The following is a 24,135-nucleotide window of genomic DNA, read 5'->3' as shown; positions in this document are numbered from 1 at the left end:
AACTGATCGGGAAGAGTATATGAAACATCTCAGCAACCCTGAGAAGCCCTATGTGTTGTATTCTCTGAGCCTTACTGTGTTATCCCTGGCAGCTTTTTTTTTTTTTTTTTTTTGGTCGGCCTTGGGGCTTGAACTCCGCCTGGGCGCTGTCCCTCAGCTCTTCAGCTCAAGGCAAGCGCTCTACCGCTTGAGCTACAGCACCACTTCCGGTTTTCTGGTGGTTTATTGGAGATAGGAGGCTCACGGTCTCTCCTGCCCGGGCTGGCTTTGAACCGCGATCCTCAGATCTCAGCCTCCTGAGTAGCTAGGATTACAGGAGTGAGCCACCAGCACCCTGCCTACGGCAGCTTTTATTTTAAAAATAAAACATCACCTTAGATGTTACCTCAAGATATTGATTGGCATTCAACCAATATAAGGAACTTAGCTCATCTATGAAAAGCCTTATGTGAGGAAAATATACTAAACACATACCTCCAACTAAGACTTTACCAAAAAAAAAAAGATTTTATCTACTCAGTCTCTTAAGAAAGCAGTCTCTTAAAGATCATAGTTCATAAACAATGTAGATTAAGATAATGATGGCTGGGCTGGGAAGGTGGCTCAGTGGTAGAGCGCTTGCCTTGCATGCTCAAGGCCCTGGGTTCGATTCCTCAGCACCACATAAGCAAAAAGAAAAAAGCCGGAAGTGGCGCTGTGGCTCAAGTGGTAGAGCACTAGCCTTGAGCTGAAGAGCTGAGGGACAGTGCCCAGGCCCAGAGTTCAGGCCCCACGACCGGACCCAAAAAAAAAAAAAGATAATGATGGCTGCCGGGCGCTGGTGGCTCACGCCTGTAATCCTAGCTACTCAGGAGGCTGAGATCTGAGGATCTCGGTTCAAAGCCAGCCCGGGCAGGAGAGGAGAGACCATGAGACTCCTATCTCCAATAAACCACCAGAAAACCGGAAGTGGCGGTGTAGCTCAAGTGGTAGAGCGCTCGCCTTGAGCTGAAGAGCTGAGGGACAGCACCCAGGGCTAGAGTTCAAGCCCCACGACCGACAAAAAAAAAGATAATGATGGCTATCATTGTGAAGATTAAAGGTGTTTGTGACTTTAGCTAAGAGTGAGGAAGGAAGGAAGGAAGAAAGAAAGAAAGAAAGAAAGAAAGAAAGAAAGAAAGAAAGAAAGAAAGAAAGAAAGAAAGAAAAACAGACAGACAGGCGGGCAGGCAGGCCTATAATCATAGCCACTTGGGAGGTTGAGATCTGAGGATCACAATTCAAGGCCAGCCTGAGCAGGAAAGTCTGTGAGACTATCTTCTGTTAACTATCAAAAAGCCAGAAATTGAGCTGTGACTGAAAGTGGTAGAGCACTAGCCTTGAGCACAAAATCTCAAGGATAATTCCCAGGCCTGAGTTCAAGGACTGGCACCAAAAAGAAAAAAAAAAAAAGCAGTCTCCATCTATTTTGGGGTATCTATCTAGCATACACTACTCACTATTTATATTGCTGAGAGCTGTGTCCTTGTAACCTATATTTGTAAGAAGTAACCATGAAAAGCCTCCGTCTTGGGCTTCATTCTGGGCCAGAAAGTACAAAGCTAAAAGCGTCAAAAGGTCTCTGCCTTTGATTGAGCCATCTTAAAGGAACCTGATAGAGGAACAGTGTTGGAGAGCAGGAAATGGCATTTTCATACAGTTCTTTCACACATACTGTGATTCTCACTCTAACAGTGAACTCATCTCATGCTCAGATCTTGGCTTCTAAATGCCATGAAGAAATAGTTGATTCCAGGGAGACTGGGCCAAGGGAAGTACAAAATGAGCCTGAAGAGCTGGGTGCCGGTCGCTCACACCTGTAATCCTAGCTACTCAGGAGGCTGAGATCTGAGGATCCCGGTTCAAAGCCAGCCCAGGCAGGAAAGTCCTTGAAACTCTTTTTTTTTTTTTTTGCCGGTTGTAGGGCCTGAACTCTGGGCCTGGGCGCTGTCCCTCAGTTCTTCAGCTCAAGGCTAGCGCTGTACCACTTGAGTCACAGCGCCACTTGCAGCTTTTTCTGCATATGTGGTGCTGAGGAATCCAACCCAGGGCCTCATGCATGCAAGGCAAGCACTCTACCACTGAGCCACCTTCCCAGCCCTTTTGGTTTTTTTTCCTTGAAACTTTTATCTCCAATAAACCACCAGAAAACCAGAAGTGGTGCTGTAGCTCAAGTGGTAGAACTCTCGCCTTGAGCTGAAGAGTTAAGGGACAGCACTCAGGCCCAGATTTCAAGCCCTACTACCAATAACAACAACAACAAAAGAGCCTGAAGTACTTTATAGAATCTCTTATCTGAAATGCTTTGGGGGAGAGGTGTTTGAAATATTTGCATAGATTATATAGGTTGAACGTACCTAATCCAAAAATCTAAACATCTGAAATTTTGTTTTATTTTTTTGTGGGAGTCCTGGGGCTTGAACTTAGGGCCTGAGCACTGTCCCTAAGCTTTTTCATTCCAGGCTAGAACTACTACTTGAGCCCCAGCTCTACCTTTGGTGTTTTGGGTTTTACTAGTAGGTAAAGATGTACCAAAAGAAGTAAAAGAAAGAAAAATCACGAGGGACATGTCAGAAGGACACAAGAGCCAACCTGAACATGTCAATTGGTCACAACTGGAACTATTGGAACTACAGAACAACAGTAGTATTGGATTATAATCCAGTAAATAAAATACCTAATAGTCCACACTGATTGTTGAATAAATTTTAAAAATGATGTAGGAGACACAGCCAGGTGCTGATGGCTTATACCTGTAATCCTAGCTACAGAGGAACTCAAGATTGGAGGATCCAAGTTCAAAGCCAACTTGGTCAGGGAAGTCCATGAGACTCTCATCTCTAGTTAACCGCCAAAAAGAAATGGAATTGTGGCTCAAGTGGTAGAGCACCAGCCTAAAGAACAGAGCCCAGGCCCTGAGTTCAAGCCCCAGCACTGGCAGAAGTAAGGATATCATAGATTCTTGGTATAATGCAAAAGAAGAAACATATCTCTATGGCATCAGACAGCTAAACTGAGAGAACTTCTGCAAAATATTTGTTTCTTTCGAAAGTTTCAAGGTCAGGCTGGGATGTAGCTCAGTGGCAAAGCCTTGCTTAGCAAGTGCAACATCTTGGGTTCAATCCTCAGTACCAAAAAAGAAAAGACAAAGTTTCAAGGTCATCAAGTTTTAAAAAAAAATAGAATGAGGCATCAACATTGAGTTAGAAGAGGCCACAAGGCATGATGAGCAAATACCATATGGTGTCCAGGATTGGATTCTGGAACAGAAAGGGGACATGGTAGAAGAACTTGGGAACTCAGATAAAGCCTGAAGTTTAGGAACAGTGTTGTATCAATGTCTTTCTATTAGTTTTGACAACTCTATCTGGTCATAGCAGAACTCACTATCCTAGAAAATCAATTAAGGATGCATGGGAACTCTCCTTCTTCTGGCAAGTTTCAGATGATTTCAGAAGAAAAAGTTTGCAAACAGTAGGATCACTGTCCTTCTGTAGCTGAGCCTGATCTGTGGAAATGTCTTTCTCGTTTCAGGGATGATGCAGTGTGTGATCGCTGTTGCTGACAAAGTATTTGATGCTTTCCTGAACATGATGGCAGATAAAGTAAGCCTTGTCAAAGCACGAGCGTGTGCATGCTAGAGGCACACGGGGGCGCCATTGTACTTCTCTTGTGACTCTAGGCTAAGACCAAGGAGAATGAAGAGGAGCTGGAGAGGCATGCCCAGTTTCTGCTGGTGAATTTCAACCATATTCACAAAAGGATAAGGAGAGTGGCTGACAAGTACCTGTCTGGTCTGGTAGATAAGTAAGTTCCATCTCCTGCTGACGTGTATATGTGTGTAGAAGTTTGCAGTTTGGGATGCTGAAAAGCTGATAAGCAGTCCAAACAACTAACAGAATGAAAACACTGTTTAGGATGTCAGGGAGTTTGCTGTAGTCTGAATTTTAGTCTGGAACTTCTGTTCATTCTGAGTTATTGGTGTTACTTACCATATCCTGACAAGATACAACCTGCTGTCTCATAGCTGAGTACCCGGGTAGAGGTACCCAAGTTAAATCAGCGTCCTTTGGGTTTTTTAGGAACAAAAGCCAGCACTAGCCCCTTCCCATTATTTGTGCTGGGAGCCAAAACAGAGGGTTTACTAATAAAACCCTAAAATGGTGCGTTGCACCAGCCTCCCTGGGGTGTCAAAACTGAAGATAGCAAGCACCCACACTAAGTCTGCATCAACCCATGAATATCTAGGAGGTTATGAGCCTGCTATAAATGCTGCATGCCTGGTCCAGACCAGGTGAGTAATCTGAGGATGGGTTGACAGCTAGCCAGGGCCCTTAAGAACAAGTGTAGCACACATGTGGCATGTATCGGGTCCAAGCCTCTCCAGCAGTGGGTCCAAAAGCAGGCAGCTTCATATCATTCAGATAGTGTCATTTACCATCTAACAGCAAATAGTAAGACTTGCTTATGGTAAGGAGAAATTATAGACCACCCAATATAGGATCGAGCAGACCACTTCAGGCCTTCTCAAGTCATATCTGAGAGATGGGGAATGGGGAACTGGCTGGGCCTGGGAGCACTGCTGAAGATGCGAGGGAGGATGAGTACCCTGCCTCTTTGTACTCTTGCTGGTGCAAGAGAGGCTGCGGAAGTAGCCCTCTCTAACAAGGCAGTGCCGATTCCTTCAAGGATCGACACCTGAGTCCTGAGAGTATATTTCTGGTGCAGGTTTCCTCATTTGCTCTGGAGTGGGACTGTGCTGAAGACCATGTTGGACATCCTGCAGACCCTGTCACTGTCGCTAAGTGCTGTGAGTGTCCCCCAGTCACCTAGGTCTGGCTAGCATACCGGCTGTCCCCTCTGTGTTTTGTGGTATACTCTTCCAGTGATATACCTAGGCCTAATTTGTGCTATAAGTGGTGAACTGGGGAGGGGTGTGTACACAAATCCCACCCTGGTATCTCCAGAAAGTGGCAGCAAGTTTGAAAACCCATAAATGACACACATGGGAAGGGGTGGCAGAGGGGTGTTGCCTGTCAAAAACTTGGCAGTGGCAACCTTGGGAGGATGGATTGGAAGAAGGACTACTCTCTTATGCTTGCAGGATATTCACAAGGACCAGCCTTACTATGACATCCCCGACGCCCCCTATCGAATCACGGTTCCGGATACATGTGAAGCCCGAGAGGTAGATCCTGCCTAGCCCCTTCATTCTCTGAGCATGTTAGATGAGTGCTCAAAGTACACTAGGTCCCTTGGTCCCCATTAGTTAGAGGTATAAGTGGCTTGACCTCATGAGCAGTGTGGGATTCTGCTACTGAAAGATCAGGTGACTCATCCTCTCCAGGCCTACTTAGCCACCGGGACTGTCAGCTGCCAAGGAGGTTTCCAGCTACCAGACAATTTATAGCCCCCCAAATCCACATTGAGCAAAGTGAATTCACTCTTTGCGGCCACTCTGAGACCACTCTCCTTGGTATGCAAACACCCCTCACTGTGTCCTCATGTTGTCTTTTCCTGTGGGCACATTCCTACTATAGATTTGTGTCTACATTCCTTTTTTCATGAGGATACCAGCCAGACTGGGTTAGCCTTTAATCACCTCTTGAAAACCCTTGTCTCCAAATGCAATTCCATTCTGAGCTACTGAGGGTTAGGGCTTCAGCATAGGTTTTGGGGGAAGACATAGTTCAGCCCATAACAAACACTGACAGCTCAGAGGGGCTGATCAGGTTGTCAATTACCAGTCTCTTCCACTTCCAGAGCATCGTGAAGGACTTTGCTGCACGCTGTGGGATGATCCTGCAGGAAGCCATGAAGTGGGCACCCACAGTTACCAAGTCCCACCTACAGGTACTTTCTCCAGACCTTCAAAAGCTCCTTTTAGCAGTCCAAAGAGCTTTTACATAGTCACAGAGAACTCAAAATACAAATAACACTCACATGAATAAGGCTGAGAATAACAGATGGCCAGGGAATGTTCCAGTTAAAAACGAAGATGGGGGGAGTTGGCCAGGGCAAGAGGAAGACAAGTGGCTGTTAAGAGGATTGGGCCCAGTCTGAGCCGGGCGCTGGTGGCTCACGCCTGTAATCCTAGCTACTCAGGAGGCTGAGATCTGAGGATCGTGGTTCAAAGCCAGCCCGGGCAGGAGAGACCGTGAGACTCCTATCTCCAATAAACCATCAGAAAACCGGAAGTGGCGCTGTAGCTCAAGTGGTAGAGCGTTTGCCTTGAGCTGAAGAGCTGAGGGACAGCACCCAGGCCCAGAGTTCAAGCCCCACGACCGACAAAAAAAAAAAAAAAAAAAGAGGATTGGGCCCAGTCTGATCACTCACTCATACCAGGTGACATTCCATATCTATGGAAGGACTTCACGCTTCTTACAAGATGGATGAGGTGGGCTAGGAATGTGACTTAGTGGTAGAGTGCTTGTCTAGCATGCATGAAGCCTTGGGTTCAATTCCTCAGTACCACATAAACAGAAAAAGCCAGAAGTGGTGCTATGGCCTAAGTGGTAGAGTGCCAGCCCTGAGCAAAAGAAGCTCAGGGAAAGTGCTCAGGCCCTGAGTTCCAAGCCCCAGGACCGGCAAAAACAACAACAACAAAAAAAAAAGTATTTAAAAGAAGATGAATTCTGCTTAGTTTATTGCTTGGACTAGCTTCAAAGAATGCTTCTCCCAAGCTCCAGCTTAACTCAACCAGTCTACTTCATCTTTTTTGTTTTTGTTTTTGTTTCTTGGGCTTGAACACTGTCCCTGAGCTTTTCTGCTGAAGGCTTGTACTCTGCCACTTGGGACACAGCTCCACTTCTGATCTTTTGGTGATTAAATAAAGATAAGTTTCATGGACTTTCCTGCCCTGGCTGGCTTTGAACTGAGATACTCAGATCTCAGCCGCCTGAGTCAGCTAGGATAACAGGTGTGAGCCACTGGTACTTAACATGTACTTCTTTTTTACACCTGGCCATTAACCACTCCACACCATACTGTCTGCATGTTGGTAGCAGGACTGAGGCTGGCACATATTTGGCAAGTAGCATATGCTCAGCAAGGACTGGTCCTCTCCCCTTGACCACATGACACCACATTAATTATATAACAGCCACTCTGGGGATCTGGACTCGTCCTCATTTATAAATGTACAGTAGCCAGAAAGAGAAAGTCTTGACCTTGCTGACAAACACCATAGCTAGCAAGTGAGGAGCAAACCCAGAACTAAAATCCAGTGTTTGCTCTGTTACTCCAAACTTATAAAGTTTTATTTCTCCCTTAAAATATAGTAGAATAAATATAATACAATAGGATTTCCTTTAAATACAATAGAACATTTAATTCTAATTTCAGGAATATCTGAACAAACATCAGAACTGGGTATCAGGACTGTCTCAGCACACAGGACTGGCCATGGCCACCGAGAGCATTCTTCACTTCGCTGGCTACAACAAGCAAAATACAACTCTTGGGGTATGTGAGAACTTCTTGGGGAGCATTGAACCCTTAACTTGTAAAACAGCATTGCGTTGTGGTGGAAAGAAAACTCAAGCTTCTGTGTAGTTTTTTCATGAAAGGCTCCTTGACAGCTATATCCCACACATGTGTAGGTTATGTGTGATGTCTGTTGACAGATGGACGTTGGGTGATACCCAGATCCAACGTAGCAGCCATTCAAATGAGCATTTCCTTAGTGTGTGAGGAGGATGAGGGAAAGTTCAAACCAGGATTTGAACTCAGCCTCACACTTGCTCAGCTGGTGCTCTACCATTTGAGTCATGCTTCCATCTCAGATTTTTTTCTGTTTTTATTTTTTTAGAGATGGAGTCACTTGAACCTTTCCAATAATACTTTACTGGCAGTGGGGTTTTTTTTGTTTGTTTGTTTTGTGGGCGAGCATCTCACAATCCCAGTCCCTTCACCCAGGAGGCAGTTGGGAGCAGCTGTGCCTGCAGTGCATGCTCCTAAGTGGAGAGTGATACATTGAGGTGCAGAGACTAACCTCTATACAGGGTCAGAGGCAGTGCTGAAGAGGCCTGTGTCACAGCTTTTATACGTTCCATCCTGGAGCCTCACCATAAGGTCCTGAGTGGATACAGCCAACTAACAGGTCACTGTGGGATCAGCACTTTAGCCTGAGCCTCTCCATGATTTGGAGGATACAAGTCAAAGGAAGAACTCACATATTGAGTTTTTTGACAAAATACAGCACTTTTCTAGGTTCTAGCTGACTCAAAAGAGGTTTTTCCGAGGAGATTTTAATCCATGTCCTCAGAAAGTTAGATATACACAGTGAAACCAAAGAAAGATACTCTTTAGGGGAAGAACACAAAGGCGCAATACCTCTGTGCTTCTCATCATATAAAATAGTATACTGAAATGAACTCCAGGAAATGGAAATTAGGTTTTTTATCTTTCCTTTTTGTCTTGTTTGTTCATTTATCTGTGTTTGGAGCAGTAAGGGGGAGTACAGAAGTGGAGGGACAAAGGGTGAACAAGTGCAGCAGTGGTACTCACTGTGTTTATTTTATTTTGTCGGTGTGGGGCCTGAACTCTGGGCCTGGGCTCTGTCCCTCAGCTCTTTAGCTCAAGGGTAGTGCTCTACTTCTTGAGCCACAGCACCACTTCCAGCTTTTCTGCTTATGTGGTGCTGAGGAATCGAACCCAAGTCCTCATGAATGTAAGGCAAGCACTCCACCACTGAGCCACTTTCCCAGCCCAAAATCTGTGAGACCTTTTTCTTTTTTTGGATCAGTTGTGGGGCTTGAACTCAGGGCCTGATGCTGTCCCTGAGCCTCTTTGTCCTCAAGGCTAGCACTCTACCACTTGAGCCACAGCACCACTTCCATAGACACTGTGTTTAAAATAAATTGTACTGGGGCTGGGAAGGTTGCTGCGTGGTAGAGTGCTTGCCTCGCATGCATGAAACCCTGGGTTCAATTCCTCAGTACCACATGAGCAAAAAAAACTGGAAGTGGCACTGTGGCTCTAGTGGTAGAGTGGTAGCCTTGAGCTGAAGAGCTGAGGGATAGCACCCAGGCCCAGAGTTCAGGCCCCACACCAACACAAAAATAAATAAATTATACTACTTGTAAATGAGAATAAGAGGAAAAAACTGGGAGAGAGTCAAGGAAGTAGTAACATTATCCAAAAAGGAATGTACTCTTGGGCAGGGAATGTGGCTTAGTGGTAGAGTGCTTGCTGCCTAGCATGCATAAAGCTCGGGGTTCCATTCCTCAGTACCACATAAATAGCAAAAGCCAGAAGTAGTGTTGTGGCTCAAGTGGTAGAGTACCACATTTTTAACAAAAGAAGCTCAGAGATAATGCCCAGGCCCTGAGTTCAAGCCCAGGACTGGCAAAAAAAAAAAAAAAAAGAAAGGAAGGAAGGAAGGGTTGGAGGGAGGGAAGGAAGGAAGGAAGGTAATCATTACCTGATTTATCAAACAGTAACCTGTTACTTTATAATAACAATAAAAAAATATTCAAGGAAGTGGTGCTGTGACTCAAGTGGTAGAGTGCTCGCCTTGAGCTGAAGAGGACAGGGATAGCGCCCAAGCCCAGAGTTCAAGCTCCAGGACCAAAAAAAGAAAAAGTCTCCCTGAGAAGGGCTGGGAAGGTGGCTCAGTGGTAGAGTGCTTGCCTTGCATGCCTGAGGCCCTGGGTTTGATTCCTCAGCACCATATAAGCAAAAAGAAAAAAGCCGGAAGTGGAGCTGTGGCTCAAGTGGTAGAGCACTAGCCTTGAGCTGAAGAGCTGAGGGACAGTGCCCAGGCCCAGAGTTCAGGCCCACTACCAGACCCAAAAAAAAAAACCAATCGCTTATTCAAGCCGGGTGCTGATGGCTCACGCCTGTAATCCCAGCTACTCAGGAGGCTGAGATCTGAGGATCGCGGTTCAAAGCCAGCCCGGGCAGGAGAGACTGTGAGACTCCTATCTCCAATAAACACCAGAAAACCGGAAGTGGCGCTATAGCTTAAGTGGTAGAGCGTTCGCCTTGAGCTGAAGAGCTGAGGGACAGCGCCCAGGCCCAGAGTTCAAGCCCCATGACCGACAAAAAAAAAAAAAATATTCAAGCCAGGCGACAGTGGCTCACGCCTGTAGTCCTAGCTACTCAGGAGGCTGAGATCTGAGGATCCCGGTTCAAAGCCAGCCCAGGCAGGAAAGTCCTTGAAACTGTTATCTCCAATAAACCACCAGAAAACCAAAGTGGCACTGTGGTTCAAGTGGTAGGCCCCTAGCCTTGAGCTGAAGAGCTGAGGGACATCATCCAGGCCCAGAGTTCAAACCCCATGACGAACAACAACAAAAAAATATATATATGTATGTATATATATTTATATTTATTTATATTTATATATATAGATATATTTAGAGAGAGAGAGAAAGAAAGAAGGAAGCCAGGCACTTATAGCTCACACCTGTAATCCCAGCTACTGAGGAGACTAAGATCTAAGGATTGCAATTCAAAGCCAGCCCTGGCAGGAAAGTCTGTAAGACTCTTATCTTCAATTAACCCAGAAAACCAGAAGTAGCACTATGGCTCAAAGTGATAGTGTCCCTTGAGTAAAAAAAGCTCAGGACAGCACCCAGGCCCTGAGTTCAAGCTCCATGATCTCCGCCCCCCCGCCCCCCAAAAAAGGGTATAAGTTAGAGTCTTACTAAACAGGAAAAGACAATTTTTGTTCTGTGTGGTTGTGGGCTGTGTTTGATATCCTGGGTACAGTGGCCCTTGCCTCAAGGGAAGTTATAGGGGACATGCATTGCATTACACACATGCAGACAAACATACACATAGAGACACAGATACACACACACACACACACACACACACACACACACACACACACACACACACACACACACACACACACACACACACACACACACACACACACACACACACACACTCACACACACTTCCCATTGCAGGATTCTGGGAGAGGAGAAATGGGCTCTCTAGGTAGTCTCAGAAATAGGTATTTCAGGCCAACTGGACTGAAGGAAAAAATGGACTCAGAAAACCTGCTAGGGCCCTTTCATAGCGCCTTAGCCTAATGTCTTCCAGCTCTGCCTGGACACACTGGGCATGGGCAGAGTGGGTAGGAGCAATTTTAGAGTAAGTAGTCTATGCTTTGGCCCTGTGGTTGCCATCTGCTGCTCTAGAGGCTTTCTGTACAATGCATTTAAGCCCTGTAGCTACTTTACAAGCAGGGCATAATTATCTACACAGGGAACACTTTGAGACTTTCAAATATTAAGTGAAATCTCTAGGTTGCATGCAGGCCTCTTTGATGCCAAAAGCCACACTGTCTCCAAAAACATAAAGCAATTTTACATAGTTTTCTAAAATAAACCAGTTTAATAATAATATAAAGAATTATCATTTTTGTTGCTTGTGTTTGGGTTTTTTTCCCATGTTATATTTTCTTCTACCAATCCTCTTTCCACTGTGCTCAAAAAGTAAACAAATAAATAAATCCCTCCAAAATCCAAGCGTTAAGAGATTTGTCTTCCCAAACAGTATCTATTATTTCAAAAAGTGGATGAGGAGCTTATAGAGCATGGCCCAAGTGGTGGCATGCTTGCTTATTGAGTCAAGGACCCTGAGTTTAGTCACCAAAAAAAATCTTGGTTTTAAGTGAACCAGTGACTGGTGACTCATGCCTGTAATCTTAATTACTGAGGAGACTAAGATCTAGAGATTACAGTTTGAAAATGTCAGTGAGACTCTTATCTCCAGTTAACTAGTAGAAAGCAAAGCTGGAGGCATGATTCAAATGGCAGAGTACAAACCAAGACAAGAATGTGAGGCAGGTGCTCCAGAGGTGTAATCAGTTACCATGCAGTACTTAAGAGTGTGGGACAGTGAGTTCCAACCCTGGAACTGGCCCAAAATTAATTAATTAATTAAAGTAGATGGGAACCAGGCACTACTGGCTTATACATGTAATCCCTAAGGGAGACTAAGAGCAGCTGCAATTTGAGGCTAGCCTAGGCAGAAAGTTTGTAAGACCCTATCTCAAAAACAACCAGCAAGCCAGGGCTGGTGGCTCATGCCTATAATCCTAGATACTCAGGAGGCTGAGATCTGAGGATCATGGTTCAAAGTCCACCAAGGCAGAAAAGTCCATGAGACTCTTTTCACCAGAAGTGGGGTTATGGCTCAAAATGGTAGAAGGCTAGCCTTGAGCAAAAAAGCCCAGGCCCTGAGTTCAAGCCACACAACTGAGAGAAGAAAAAAAAAAAAGTAACCAGCAAAACTGGGCTGGAGGTGTGACTCAAGAAGTAGAAAGTAGGGGGCTGGGAAGGTGGCTCAGTGGTAGAGCGCTTGCCTTGCATCCCTGAGGCCCTGGGTTTGATTCCTCAGCACCACATAAGCAAAAAGAAAAAAAGCCGGAAGTGGAGCTGTGGCTCAAGTGGTAGAGCGCTAGCCTTGAGCTGAAGAGCTGAGGGACAGCGCCCAGGCCCAGAGTTCAGACCCCACGACTGGACCCAAAAAAAAAAAAAGTAGAAAATAGAAAGTTATTCTATCAAACACAAAAGCCTAGCCCTGAGTTCAAACCTTATTGCTACACACATACAAAAAAAGTAGCTGGCTTATGTACATTTCTGGTAGATGATGCTAATAGGAAAATGAGTAAAGCTGTCTTTTAAATGTATACTGTAGGCAGTAAGGGAGGTGGGACGGAGAGGCTGAGTTTGAAACAGAAACTATGTGCATGTGTGTTGGAGGGGGGAGGGATGGAAAGATGTTCTCCCTTTCTGTGAGTTGCCTTTGTTCTCAGGGTAAAATTTTCTGTCTTCTGCTATTATACATTCAGAAAGCGTATATAGTATATATTCTGTTGGATATTTTAGAGGCCTTGTTACTTTTTGCCCTTGCCTTTGGCTACCTTGAGTCACATTTACAAACTTATATTGCAAACTGCCTTTCAGAATAACCCGAAATCATTAAACATATCAGTCCATATATTCAAAACCTATTTCAGAGAAGGAGTCATATCTCCTTTTTAGTCAGATCTTATGAGTAAGAAAGTAATACTTCCTGGAAAAAAATACCTTATCTGACTTTAAAAAAATAAGATAAGCGCCAGGCGCTGGTGGCTCACGTCTGTTATCCTAGCTACTCAGGAGGCTGAGATCTGAGGATCTCGGTTTAAAGCCAGCCCCAGCAGGAAAGTCTGTGAGACTCTTATCTCCAATAAACCACTAGAAAACCAGAAGTGGTGCTGTAGCTCAAGCGGTAGAGCACTTACCTTGAGCTGAAGAGGGCAGGGAAAGCACCCAGGCCCAGGGTTCAAGCCCCACAATGACAAACAAACAAACAAACAAACAAACAAACAAATAAAAATAAGCTTGTTTTGTTTTAGTCCTGAATATATCAGTCTATATATTCAAAACAATAAAGAGAGCTGGGTGCCAGTGGCTCACACCTGTAATCTTAGCTTCTCAGGAGGCTGAGATCTGAGGATCATGGTTCAAAGCCAGCCTAGGCAGGAAAGGCAGTGAAACTCTTATCTCCAATAAACCACCATAAAACCGGAAGTGGCTGTATGGCTCCAATGGTAGAGTGGTAGAGTGCTAACCTTGAGCTGAACAGCTGAGGGACAGTGCTCAGGCCCAGAGTTCAAGCCCCATAACCGACAAATAAACAAACAAAAAAAAATAAGGAAATGCCTGTTTGGCCACCTTTCTGGACTTGGGTATTGCTTGATTCCCATCTATCAGACTCTAGAGGGTATTTTTTCATTAATTGTCAGCAGTGAAAAGTTGTGGTTTTTTTTGTTTTTGTTTTGTTTTGTTTTGTTTTTGACCTCTGGGCTTGGGCGCTGTCCCTGCACTCTTCAGCTCAAGGTGAGCGCTCTACCAGTTTTCTAGTTGTTTATCCTCATATCTCAGCCTCCTGAGTAGCTAGGTTTACAGGCCTGAGCCACTGGTGCCTGGCTCAGTGGAGACTTTTTTGTGTGTTGTTTTATTTGTGCCAGTACTAAGGCAATATCCCTTAGCTTTTCTCACTCAAGGCTTATACTCTACCATTTGAATCACAGCTCCACTTCCAGCTTTTTGGTAGTTAATTGGAGATAAGTCTCATGGACTTTCCTGCTCAGGCTGGCTTCAAATGAGATCCTCATATCTCAGGATTACAGGCATGAGCTACCAGTGCCCAGCAACTGAAGACTTAATAGTTCCTAGATCTGAACCTATTAATTACACTGTGGCTTAGCTAAGGTAAACAAGAGGATAAAATGATATTCTGATAAAATTATGTTATTTGTCTGTAGGCAACTCAACTAACTGAACGTCCAGCCTGTGTGAAGAAAGATTACTCCAACTTCATGGCATCCTTGAATTTGCGTAACCGCTATGCTGGAGAGGTGCTTGTTGGGGGAGGTCCTGCAAAGTATTTTGTTTTGATGTGCCAGTTGGCTTTTTCCTAACGGAATATGGATGAGGGATCTGAGCAAGGTAGAATTTATTCATTTTTGGATAGCCTGAAGGATATGGGTCCTTGGCACTCATTGGCATTCTGGAGCATTTATGATAATTACATATTACCCTCACAAGAGGATATGCTAAGGCACAAATACATGGTGGGTGCCGTGCATCCTGGTCATTTGCTGAGATATATGCACTGTGATTCTAGTTTTACAGATGAAGAATACGAGGCTCCTGGAGTTCAGTAGCTTCCCAAAATCACATAGGGAAAGAGATAAAGGACTCCACATTGAGGCTTTTCACTACCACATCAGCCTGGCCAAATCACTGCATTTCTCTGGTCTTAGTTTCCTCTTCTAAAAAACTACATCATTACTAATGTCCCAGGCAACTCTTGAAAGGTCATCAAGCCTAGTCTGCCCAGGATTATCTCCTCCTGAACATTTACTTGCTTATCCCAGTGACCACTTCCTCTCTTCTACCACAAGCCTCAGCAGCCATTGACCAAATGCTGGAAATTGCTCTGAGAGTTCTGTTGTATATCATGTTGAATACTCTGGTGGCAGTCGGAAGTCTATCTTTGGAGTATGGATTTAGTTTTAGGAAGGACTGGTTTCTCCTTTACACTCAAGTCATATGAATAAGAAAGGGCACTTTCTGAAAAAGTATTCTTTTAAAATAGTGGAGCTGATTTTCTTGTTTGAGTTCTAGTTCAGCTTCATGCAGTTCTGCCATGGGTCAGACCCTGGGCTTAGAATGAGAGACAAGGTTTCTGTCCTCAGGGAACACCTAGTGGTGGGAACATCAGCTTGCATTTCCAGAAAGTTCTTTTAGAAATGCACAAGTAGCCTCACTGAAATGAGCTGTAATTGGGACAGTGAGGCACTCACCCATCCTTTTGTGAGTGTGGTGAAGGGGTTGCCGGGACTTCCATGGTGTGTGTCTGCCTTCTGTGCAAGACTGCTGACCAATACGTGTGGTTTTTTTGCAGGTATATGGAATGATTCGGTTCTCAGGTGCCATGGGCCAGATGTCTGACCTAAACAAAATGATGGTCCAAGATCTGACTACAGCTTTAGACCACAGTAACCCCCAGCACTACACACAGGCCATGTTTAAGCTGACCGCAATGCTCATTAGCAGCAAAGGTACTACACAAAAGCTCCATATATTGCCAGGCACCTGTGGCTCATGCCTATAATCCTAGCTACTGAGGAGGCTGAGATCTGAGGATCATGGTTCAAAGCCAGCCCGGATGGGCAGGAAAGTCCGTGAGACTCTTATCTCCAATTAAACACCAGAAAACCGGAAGTGGTTCTATGGCTCAAGCAGTAGAGTGCTCGCCTTGAGCTGAAGAGCACAGGGATAGCACCCAAACTCAGAGTTCAAGCCCCATGACCGACCCAAAAAAAAAAAAAAAAAAAGAGCTCCATATAATTAACTCTAGGTTTGTTTCTAAGTATTTGCCTTAATGATCCTTAGTAAGCTGAAAAAAGCTAGAGCACCAGGACCAGGCACAGTGGCTTATGTCTACCTACTCCTGAGGCAGAGATTAGGAAAAATTAGGTTCAAGGCAAGTCTGGGCAAAAAAGTTATCAAGACCTCTGTGAACCTCTAGCTGGACATCATGCTGTGGATGAGTGTAATCCAAATTATGCAGGAGTTTATAGGTAGAAAGATAATAGCCTGAATCATACATAGTATGAGGCTGGCCCCCAACAAAAATACAAAAAAAACTATTCTAAAAAATAACTAAAGTCAAAAATATAAGATCACGACTCAAGTGGTAGAGTACCTGCTTAGCAAACTTAGGCCCCAAGTCAAACACCAGTAACACAAGAGACGGAAGGAGGGAGGGGGAGGGACCTAGTTAACTAGATAGCTACTGGAGGAGCTCCTCAAGTAGAGACCTTTGTGTTATATTGCCTTTCATGAGTGGAAAGTTAAATAAAAGGCCCCAGCCAGGGTTGACCCTTTGTCAACCCAGGGAAGCCATATTCAGATCTAGGCAGGGTAAAAGGCCTCTAAAGAATGTGTTTGGTTCTAGATTGTGACCCTCAGCTCCTCCATCATCTGTGTTGGGGTCCCCTTCGGATGTTCAATGAGCACGGCATGGAGACTGCCCTAGCCTGCTGGGAGTGGCTGCTGGCCGGCAAGAATGGGGTGGAAGTGCCGGTAGGACACTGGCCCATGGGTTAGCCTGAGGATGGGTGGGATAAGAGATGAGAAGAGGCTGTCCTGGCCTGCCAGTGATCAGCATGGACCCACAAGCAAGCTCCTCACTCTCTTAATCTTTGTTCTTTATATAGTATGTTCTTTATATAGTATGTATTATTTGTGCCTGACAACACAGCCATCATGGGAATAGAAAGAACATAGTGTATGTTAAAAAGTATGATGCTTGCCAGGCACTAGTGGCTCATACCTGTAATCCTAGCTATTCTAGAGGCTGAGTTCTAAGGATTGTGGTTCAAAGCAAGCCTGGGCAGGAAAGTCTGTGAGACTCTTTTCTCCAATAAACCACCAGAAAACCGGAAGTCTGTGACTTAAGTGGTAGAATGCTCGCCTTGAGCTGAAGAGCTCAGGGACAATGCCCAGGCCCAGAGTTCAAGCCCCACAACTGACTAAAACAAAAAGTATGATGCTGCCAGATCACCGGTCTTACCAGTAATACTAGCTTCTCAGCAGACTGAGATCCAGAGGATCACATTTCGAAGCCAGCCTGTGCAGAAAAGTACACAAGACTATCTCCAAAAATAACCAGAAAAGGGACTGGGAAGGTGGCTCAGTGGTAGAGCACTTGCCTTGCATGCCTGAGGCCTTGGGTTCAATTCCTCAGCACCACATAAGCAGGGGAAAAAAAGCCAGAAGTGGCGCTATGACTCAAGTGGTAGAGCGCTAGCCTTGAGCTGAAGAGCTGAGGGACAGCGCCCAGGCCCAGAGTCCAGGCCCACGACCAGATCCAAAAATAAAACAGGAAAGGCTGGGCTGGAAGTATTATTCAAGCGAAGACCACTAAACCAAACAAACAAGCCAAGCAACAGGATGCTCTGAGTTCAAGTTCTTACTATCGATTAAATAAATAAATATATTTTTAAAAAACATGAAATTTAGAGGGCAGTATTTTCAAAAGGTCATGTAAAGTTTATAGCTCTTTCATTCCTGAATTCCCTAGGGATCTCAGCAAGGCCTGAGCCAGGGCTTCTCTTGTCTGTTAGGGCCCTTTCACTAATAATACCATTACCTCTCCCAATCCTGACACCCCCAGTCTAAGTGAATTCCCAATCCTGACACCCCCAGTCTAAGTGAATTCCCAATCCTGACACCCCCAGTCTAAGTGAATTCTTCTAGTCAACTGCCCCCAAGCTCCATGTGGTTAGCTAATCAGAACTTCCAATTTGATAGGTCCAGATGCCGCCCACCTGGTCACTCACCTCCATCAATGTAAATGCCAGTGTCATACTTCCCTCAGCTCTAGCCAGATTCTTCACAGCCAAATTTGACTCTCCTTTCCTTAATGTATTGAGTCAGCTTCACCTCTTTTTTTATTTTTTTTTTGGGGGGGGTCCAGTCATGGGGCCTGAACTCTGGGCCTGGGTGCTGTCCCTCAGCTCTTCAGCTCAAAGCTAGCACTCTACCACTTGTGCCACAGTGCCACTTCCGGCTTTTTTTTTCTGCTTATGTGGTTCTGAGGAATCGAACCCAGGGCCTCAGGCATGCAAGGCAAACGCTCTACCACTGAGCCAACTTCCCAGCCCCAGCTTCACCCTCTTTTTATTCTAATGTGTGTGTGTGTGCATGTGCGCGTGAGCGTGCATGTGCACTAGAGATCTGAACTGAGAGCCTTATTCTCTCACATGGCCTTTTTGTTCAAAGCTGGTGCTCTACCACTTGAGCCACAGCTCTACTTTCTGCTTTTTGGTGACTTATTGGAGATGTCTCATGGACTTTTCTGCCTAGTCTGGCTTAGAACTTCAATCCTAAGGGGCTAGGAAGGTGGCTCAGTGGTAGAGTGCTTGCCTTGCATGCCTGAGGCCCTGGGTTCGATTCTTCAGCACCACATAAGAAAAAAAGCTGGAAGTGGCGCTGTGGCTCAAGTGGTAGAGCGCTAGCCTTGAGCTGAAGAACTGAGGGACAGCACCCAGGCCCAGAGTTCAGGCCCCACGACTGGACCCCCCCCCCCAAAAAAAAAAAAAAGAACTTCAATCCTAAGGGTCTTAGCTTCCTGATTAGCTAGGATTATATGTGTGAATCACTGGAGTCTAGCCAGTCTTTACTTTTGTTTTTCTTCATACTTTCCTTGGTTTCTAAGTTGTACTCAATAATTTAAAAACAAAACAATAGGCTGGGAATGTGGGTTAGTGGTAGAGTGCTTGCCTAGCATGCATGTAGCCCTGAGTTCAATTCCTCAGTACCACATAAACAGAAAAAGCCAGAAGCAGCACTGTGGCTCAAGTGGTAGAGTGCTAGCCTTGAGCAAAAGAAGCTCAGAGACAATGTGCAGACCCTGAGTTCAAACCCCAGGACTGGGAAAAAAAAAAAAAAAAAGTAACTTCTCTCTGTGCTTCCTTAGAGGAACTAACATTTGTTTGCTTACAGTTTATGCGGGAAATGGCAGGGGCCTGGCACATGACAGTGGAACAGAAGTTTGGCCTGTTTTCTGCCGAGACAAAGGAAGCAGACCCCCTTGCAGCATCAGAAGCAAGTCAGCCTAGACCCTGTCCCCCTGAAGTGACTCCTCACTACATCTGGATTGATGTATGTACTGTCCCCTCTGCTCCCTGAGCTCTGCTATGCTCTGTCCCCTCAACCTTGGGGACCAGGACCAGGACTCCATTTGGGATGTGTGGTCAGCCAGCCTGGGGGCCAATCTGCAAAAGGGGGTGATTGTCCCAGCCCCACCCACAAAACTGTTGGCTCAGAGCCTCTCCTCAGCTGACTACATCAGCCCTGAGGCCAAGCTGGCAGAGCCCCAGCCCAGGACCACAGCATGTTTTCCTTCTCATCTAGTTCCTGGTGCAGCGATTTGAGATCGCCAAGTATTGCAGCTCTGACCAGGTGGAGATCTTTTCCAGTCTGCTGCAGCGCTCCATGTCCTTGAACATTGGAGGAGCCAAGGGAAGCATGAATCGGCATGTGGCAGCCATCGGACCCCGCTTCAAGTGAGGACTCCTCTTCTAGGGGCACCCTGAGTTCTGTTGTTGCTTTTTGGGGTGTGTGTGTATATGTGTATCTCATGGGTCATGTCAGGTACTTTTATATATGTCACAGTACTTTTATGCAATATTACACAGTGTGGAACAAAGGAAGGGCTTGTGGAGATACCCTTCCTAATTGCACTAAGGCAGTGAACTTCTGGCTGATTAAAGATACCAGCCCTCCACCCTGCCCCTTGCCCCCCACAACATACAGCTTCTCTAGTCTGGTCCTTTTCCCTAAAGCCTTACCTTTACCACCCTCTGGATAGGTTCTATGGCTGGCACCCAGTGTCTGTATCAATCCAGGCACAGGTGGAAGCCCTGGCTATTACCATGTGTTCTGTCTGCCCCTCCCCTAAGCCCTATCTAGCCCACTGGCTGCCCACTGGAGCTGTGTTTCTCAAACCATCTGCTGGGAAGGGCTGGTTCTTTCCATATTAATACACCATCTGTCATTGACCTGTACTTTTATAAAATGCAAACAAGATGAATTACTAGAAAATGCTCTACACTGGCCATCTGTTCAGTGAACAGCCCTTACCTACAGAGTCAGTACATTGTAAATTACATGCAGAAAAAAATGCCTGCCCATAGTTTGCTGTCCTCCCGTGTAGGCAGATGCCCTTTTGGTTGCCCTGAAATGGGTTTGGCTTCTCTTCATTTCAATGCTGTCACTTCTCCATCTCTCCACTCTTCTGCCTCACTGGGCCTCCCCACCCTGGGGCTCCGATTAAGAGTGAATGCAGTGCCTGTACCTGTGGCTGGTATAGATAGATTATCTTTGTAGGTGGCCTTGTTGTGTCCTGCCCTCCTGTGCCATGCCTTTGCCCAGCCTGACTATCCATGATTACCCCAGCATCCTGAGCCTGGGCTCCCACAGCTACTTCCCCTGGACCCTAGCCACCCTGCCTCTGCCACAAGCAAAGCTGCTTCTCCTTAGGGCCCATCTCATTGCCAGCCTTCCAAACCTCTCAGTAGCTGCAATGTGTCCTATTGGGAGAGCCATTGTAGCAAACAGATTTGTGGAATTTCTGCTGTGAAGATTTCTAGTCTTACCAAAAGGATTAGGGTTTTTTTTTTTTAATCTTTCTTGGGCTTTGGATATAACTTAGTCGAAGAATACACACACACACACACACACACACACACACACACACACACACACACACACACACACACACACACACACACACACACACACACACACACACACACACACACACACACACACACACACACACACACACACACACACACACACACACACACACACACACACACACACACACACTATTCCTGAGTCCTTACGACCTGTAATAGTCTATCTCATGCCTGGGTCCAGGCTCTGCCATCCACAGGCATGTCCTGAGCTCCAGGACTGTGGAGTTCGCTCAGTCCTGACTCAACCCTGGGTTTCTCTCTCAGACTTCTGACCCTTGGACTGTCTCTTTTGCATGCTGACGTGGTTCCAAATGCAACCATCCGCAATGTGCTTCGTGAGAAGATCTACTCAACTGCCTTTGACTACTTCAGGTACTCATTGGCACTCACCCTGGTACGATGTGCCATCTGCCCAGCATCAGCCCCATCCCCACAGTGCCCCCTCACCCCAGACCCTCACAGACCTTCTATGAATGACCTCACAGAAGAATATGGTTCACTTGGTTCATTTTCACAACCTCATTGTTCAGCAGCTCTGGCACTATTAGATTTAAATACCCTCCATCCATGCCTTGTGTCTATTATGTGTACATGTGTGTACTAAGGGTCATCTTCCCAATGAAATACATGCACCTTTTCCCTAGGTGCAGTTGGTTTAAGAGATAAAGTACAGTGAAATACAATGGCACTAACCTGTAGTCCCAGCTATTTTTGAGGCTAAGGTGGGAGGATCAGCCGAAACCAAGAATTTGAGACCAACATGGGCAGCATATTTGACTTCAAAATAGAGAAGCTGGGCACCCGTGGCTCACAGCTGTAATGCTAGCTACTTGGGAGGCTGAGATCTGAAGATTGAGATTCAAAGCCAGCCTGAGCACACAAATCCAAGAGATTTATCTCCAATTACCAGTAAAATGCCAAAAGTTGAGATGTGGCTCAAGTGGTAGAATATCAGCCTTCATTGAAAAAAGTCAAGCAAGAGTACAAGGCCTAGACAGAAACTGGCAGCTCATGCTTGTAATCCTAACTACTCAGGAGACTTAAGACTATGGTTCAAACCCAGCTAGGTCAGGAAAGTCCATGAGACTCTTATCTCCAATTAACTACCAAAACAGAAGTGGAGCTGTGGCTCAAATGTTAGAGCACTAGACTTGAACAAGAAAAGCTCAGGGATAGTGCCCAGGCCCAGATTTCAAGCCCAGTAATGACACAAAAAGATAGAGGGATTGAGTGAATACCATTTACTTAGTCTGTAAATGTAAATAGTTATTATGCATACACAAAACTATAAGTATCTGCCTACTGAATCTTTGTAAGTATAGGCTTTGCTGTTGTTTCTAGATAGTTAAATTACATACTACTCAGCCAAAAGCTGTAAACAGTATAGAGGGTGGTAATGGGAGTGGGTAGGAGAGGGCTCTCAAAATCACCACTCCTTCCCATGGGAATCAGTGTTTGGTTGGATCCAGGAGCTGTTAGTGACATCCCTGAAACTAATCTCTTCATTTATGCCTCTTCTCACCATAATATATATGACTAGTCTCTAGTCCGTGACTAAACATGCTTGACTCATTCATTCTCTTGTGGTTGTTTGAAGTTGTCCCCCAAAGTTCCCTACTCAAGGAGAAAAGAGGCTACGTGAAGATATAAGCATAATGATTAAATTTTGGACTGCCATGTTCTCTGATAAGAAGTATTTGACTGCCAGCCAGCTTGTTCCCCCAGGTAAGCACTGCTCTGGGAGTACAGCTGCTCCTTAAGGAGCAGACAGGATGAGAGTGCGTTGTGTATAGCACTAGAGGAGCCAGATAGGAGAGCAGGTAGGGCCTGGGTGAGTCCTGGCCTTGGCCATGCTGTATGTACATCACTGGATGTGCATACTTGGCTTCTCCCTTAGCCCAAGATGAGGCATATGACAAACACAGGAGGCCTGTGAGCTGACACCTCCTCCTGGAACTTCTCTCTATACTAACTCAGTTCATAGGTGCCCAATAAGTCGGCTAAGGCCAGTATGCCCAGTTAACAGGGTGTGGTCCACTGTCATATGTCAGGAGATAGACAAATGAGGTATCTTCAATAGAAGGGCCATGGAAGCACCCCTCAATGACACTAGGCCCAGCCACATTTGTTGGGTAATTCAAAATGATTTTCTGGAAGCAGCGACATCTGAGCCAAGTCGAAGAATGATTAGGAGCAGGCCAAGGCAGATAGGAAGAAAGAGCTTTCCAAGCCAGAAAACAGAATGTTCCAGGAGAAGCACTGGAGTCTTCACTAGCAGCAAGCCTCCAAGAGGAAGTCCTTGTCCTTATTCCTCTAGCGCATAACTAACTACAAACTACACAGTTGGAAGAAAGGAAGGTCTCTAAGCAGACCCATAGGTAAACCATCTATTTCAAGGAAAGGGTGATTGAAAAGATTTTCAAGGCCCCTTCCTGGCTCCACTTACAAGACAAACAGCCTACTGGGCGCTGGTGGCTCATGCCTGTAATCCTAGCTACTCAGGAGGCTGAGATCTGAGGGCCACAGTTCAAAGCCAGCCCTGGCAGGAAAGTCCAGGAGACTCATCTCCAATAAACCACCAGAAAATCGGAAGTGGTGCTGTGGCTCACCTTGAGCTGAAGAGCGCAGGGACAGCACCCAAGCCCAGAGTTCAAGCCCAACCAAAAAAAAAAAAAAAAAAGACAGCCTATGTGATTTGTGTTCACAGGTCCTCAAATTCCTACTGCAGCAAACACAACATAGTGCCAGTGGTTAGTTACCACCATTATTTAGCAAGAAAATGGCATTTGTTTTATTCTCTTTTAAAGGTTAGGCGGGGGCTGGGAAGGTGGCTCAGTGGTAGAGCGCTTGCCTTGCATGCCTGAGGCCCTGGGTTTGATTCCTCAGCACCACATAAGCAAAAAGAAAAAGTGCCGGAAGTGGCGCTGTGGCTCAAGTGGTAGAGCACTAGCCTTGAGCTGAAGAGCTGAGGGACAGCGCCCAGGCCCAGAGTTCAGGGCCCATGACCAGACCCAAAAAATAAATAAATAAAGGTTAGGAGGGATCCAAGCATTTGTGGCTCCCACTTGTAATCCCAGCTACTCAGGAGGCTGAAATCTGAGAATCACGGTTCAAAGCCAGCCTAGGCAGGAAAGTCCATGAGACTCTTATCACCAATTAACCACCAAAATAAGCTAGAAGTGGATCTGTGGCTTGAGTGGTAGAATGCTAGCCTTGACCAAAAAAGCTCAGGGACAGTACCCAAGCCCACAGTTCAAGGAATAGGACCAGCACAAAAGAAAGAAAGAAAGAAAAAAGCTAGGATGACTATGATCATTTTTAGGAAGCTT

At 45.6% G+C, this 24,135-nt stretch overlaps 1 protein-coding gene across 1 annotated transcript in view; it reads left to right on the top strand.

Moving 5' to 3' along the window:
- Window positions 1–24,135, top strand: part of Pi4ka (phosphatidylinositol 4-kinase alpha) — a 138,297-nt gene that overhangs the window by 94,078 nt on the left and 20,084 nt on the right. The window contains exons 24-36 of the mRNA XM_069994278.1: window positions 3,553–3,623; window positions 3,701–3,825; window positions 4,747–4,828; window positions 5,123–5,206; window positions 5,782–5,871; window positions 7,363–7,482; window positions 14,294–14,386; window positions 15,439–15,595; window positions 16,495–16,622; window positions 19,047–19,205; window positions 19,458–19,609; window positions 21,071–21,178; window positions 22,404–22,531. Coding sequence (XP_069850379.1) covers window positions 3,553–3,623; window positions 3,701–3,825; window positions 4,747–4,828; window positions 5,123–5,206; window positions 5,782–5,871; window positions 7,363–7,482; window positions 14,294–14,386; window positions 15,439–15,595; window positions 16,495–16,622; window positions 19,047–19,205; window positions 19,458–19,609; window positions 21,071–21,178; window positions 22,404–22,531 — 1,497 coding nt within the window. The remainder of the gene's footprint in view (window positions 1–3,552; window positions 3,624–3,700; window positions 3,826–4,746; window positions 4,829–5,122; window positions 5,207–5,781; window positions 5,872–7,362; window positions 7,483–14,293; window positions 14,387–15,438; window positions 15,596–16,494; window positions 16,623–19,046; window positions 19,206–19,457; window positions 19,610–21,070; window positions 21,179–22,403; window positions 22,532–24,135) is intronic.

This window comes from Dipodomys merriami, unplaced genomic scaffold, assembly GCF_024711535.1.
Source record: "Dipodomys merriami isolate MVZ:Mamm:240054 unplaced genomic scaffold, mDipMer1.0.p SCAF_45, whole genome shotgun sequence".
NCBI lineage: Eukaryota > Metazoa > Chordata > Mammalia > Rodentia > Heteromyidae > Dipodomys > Dipodomys merriami.
The sequence above is the reverse complement of the archived record's forward strand: the minus strand, read 5'-3'. Positions and strand labels throughout refer to the sequence as shown.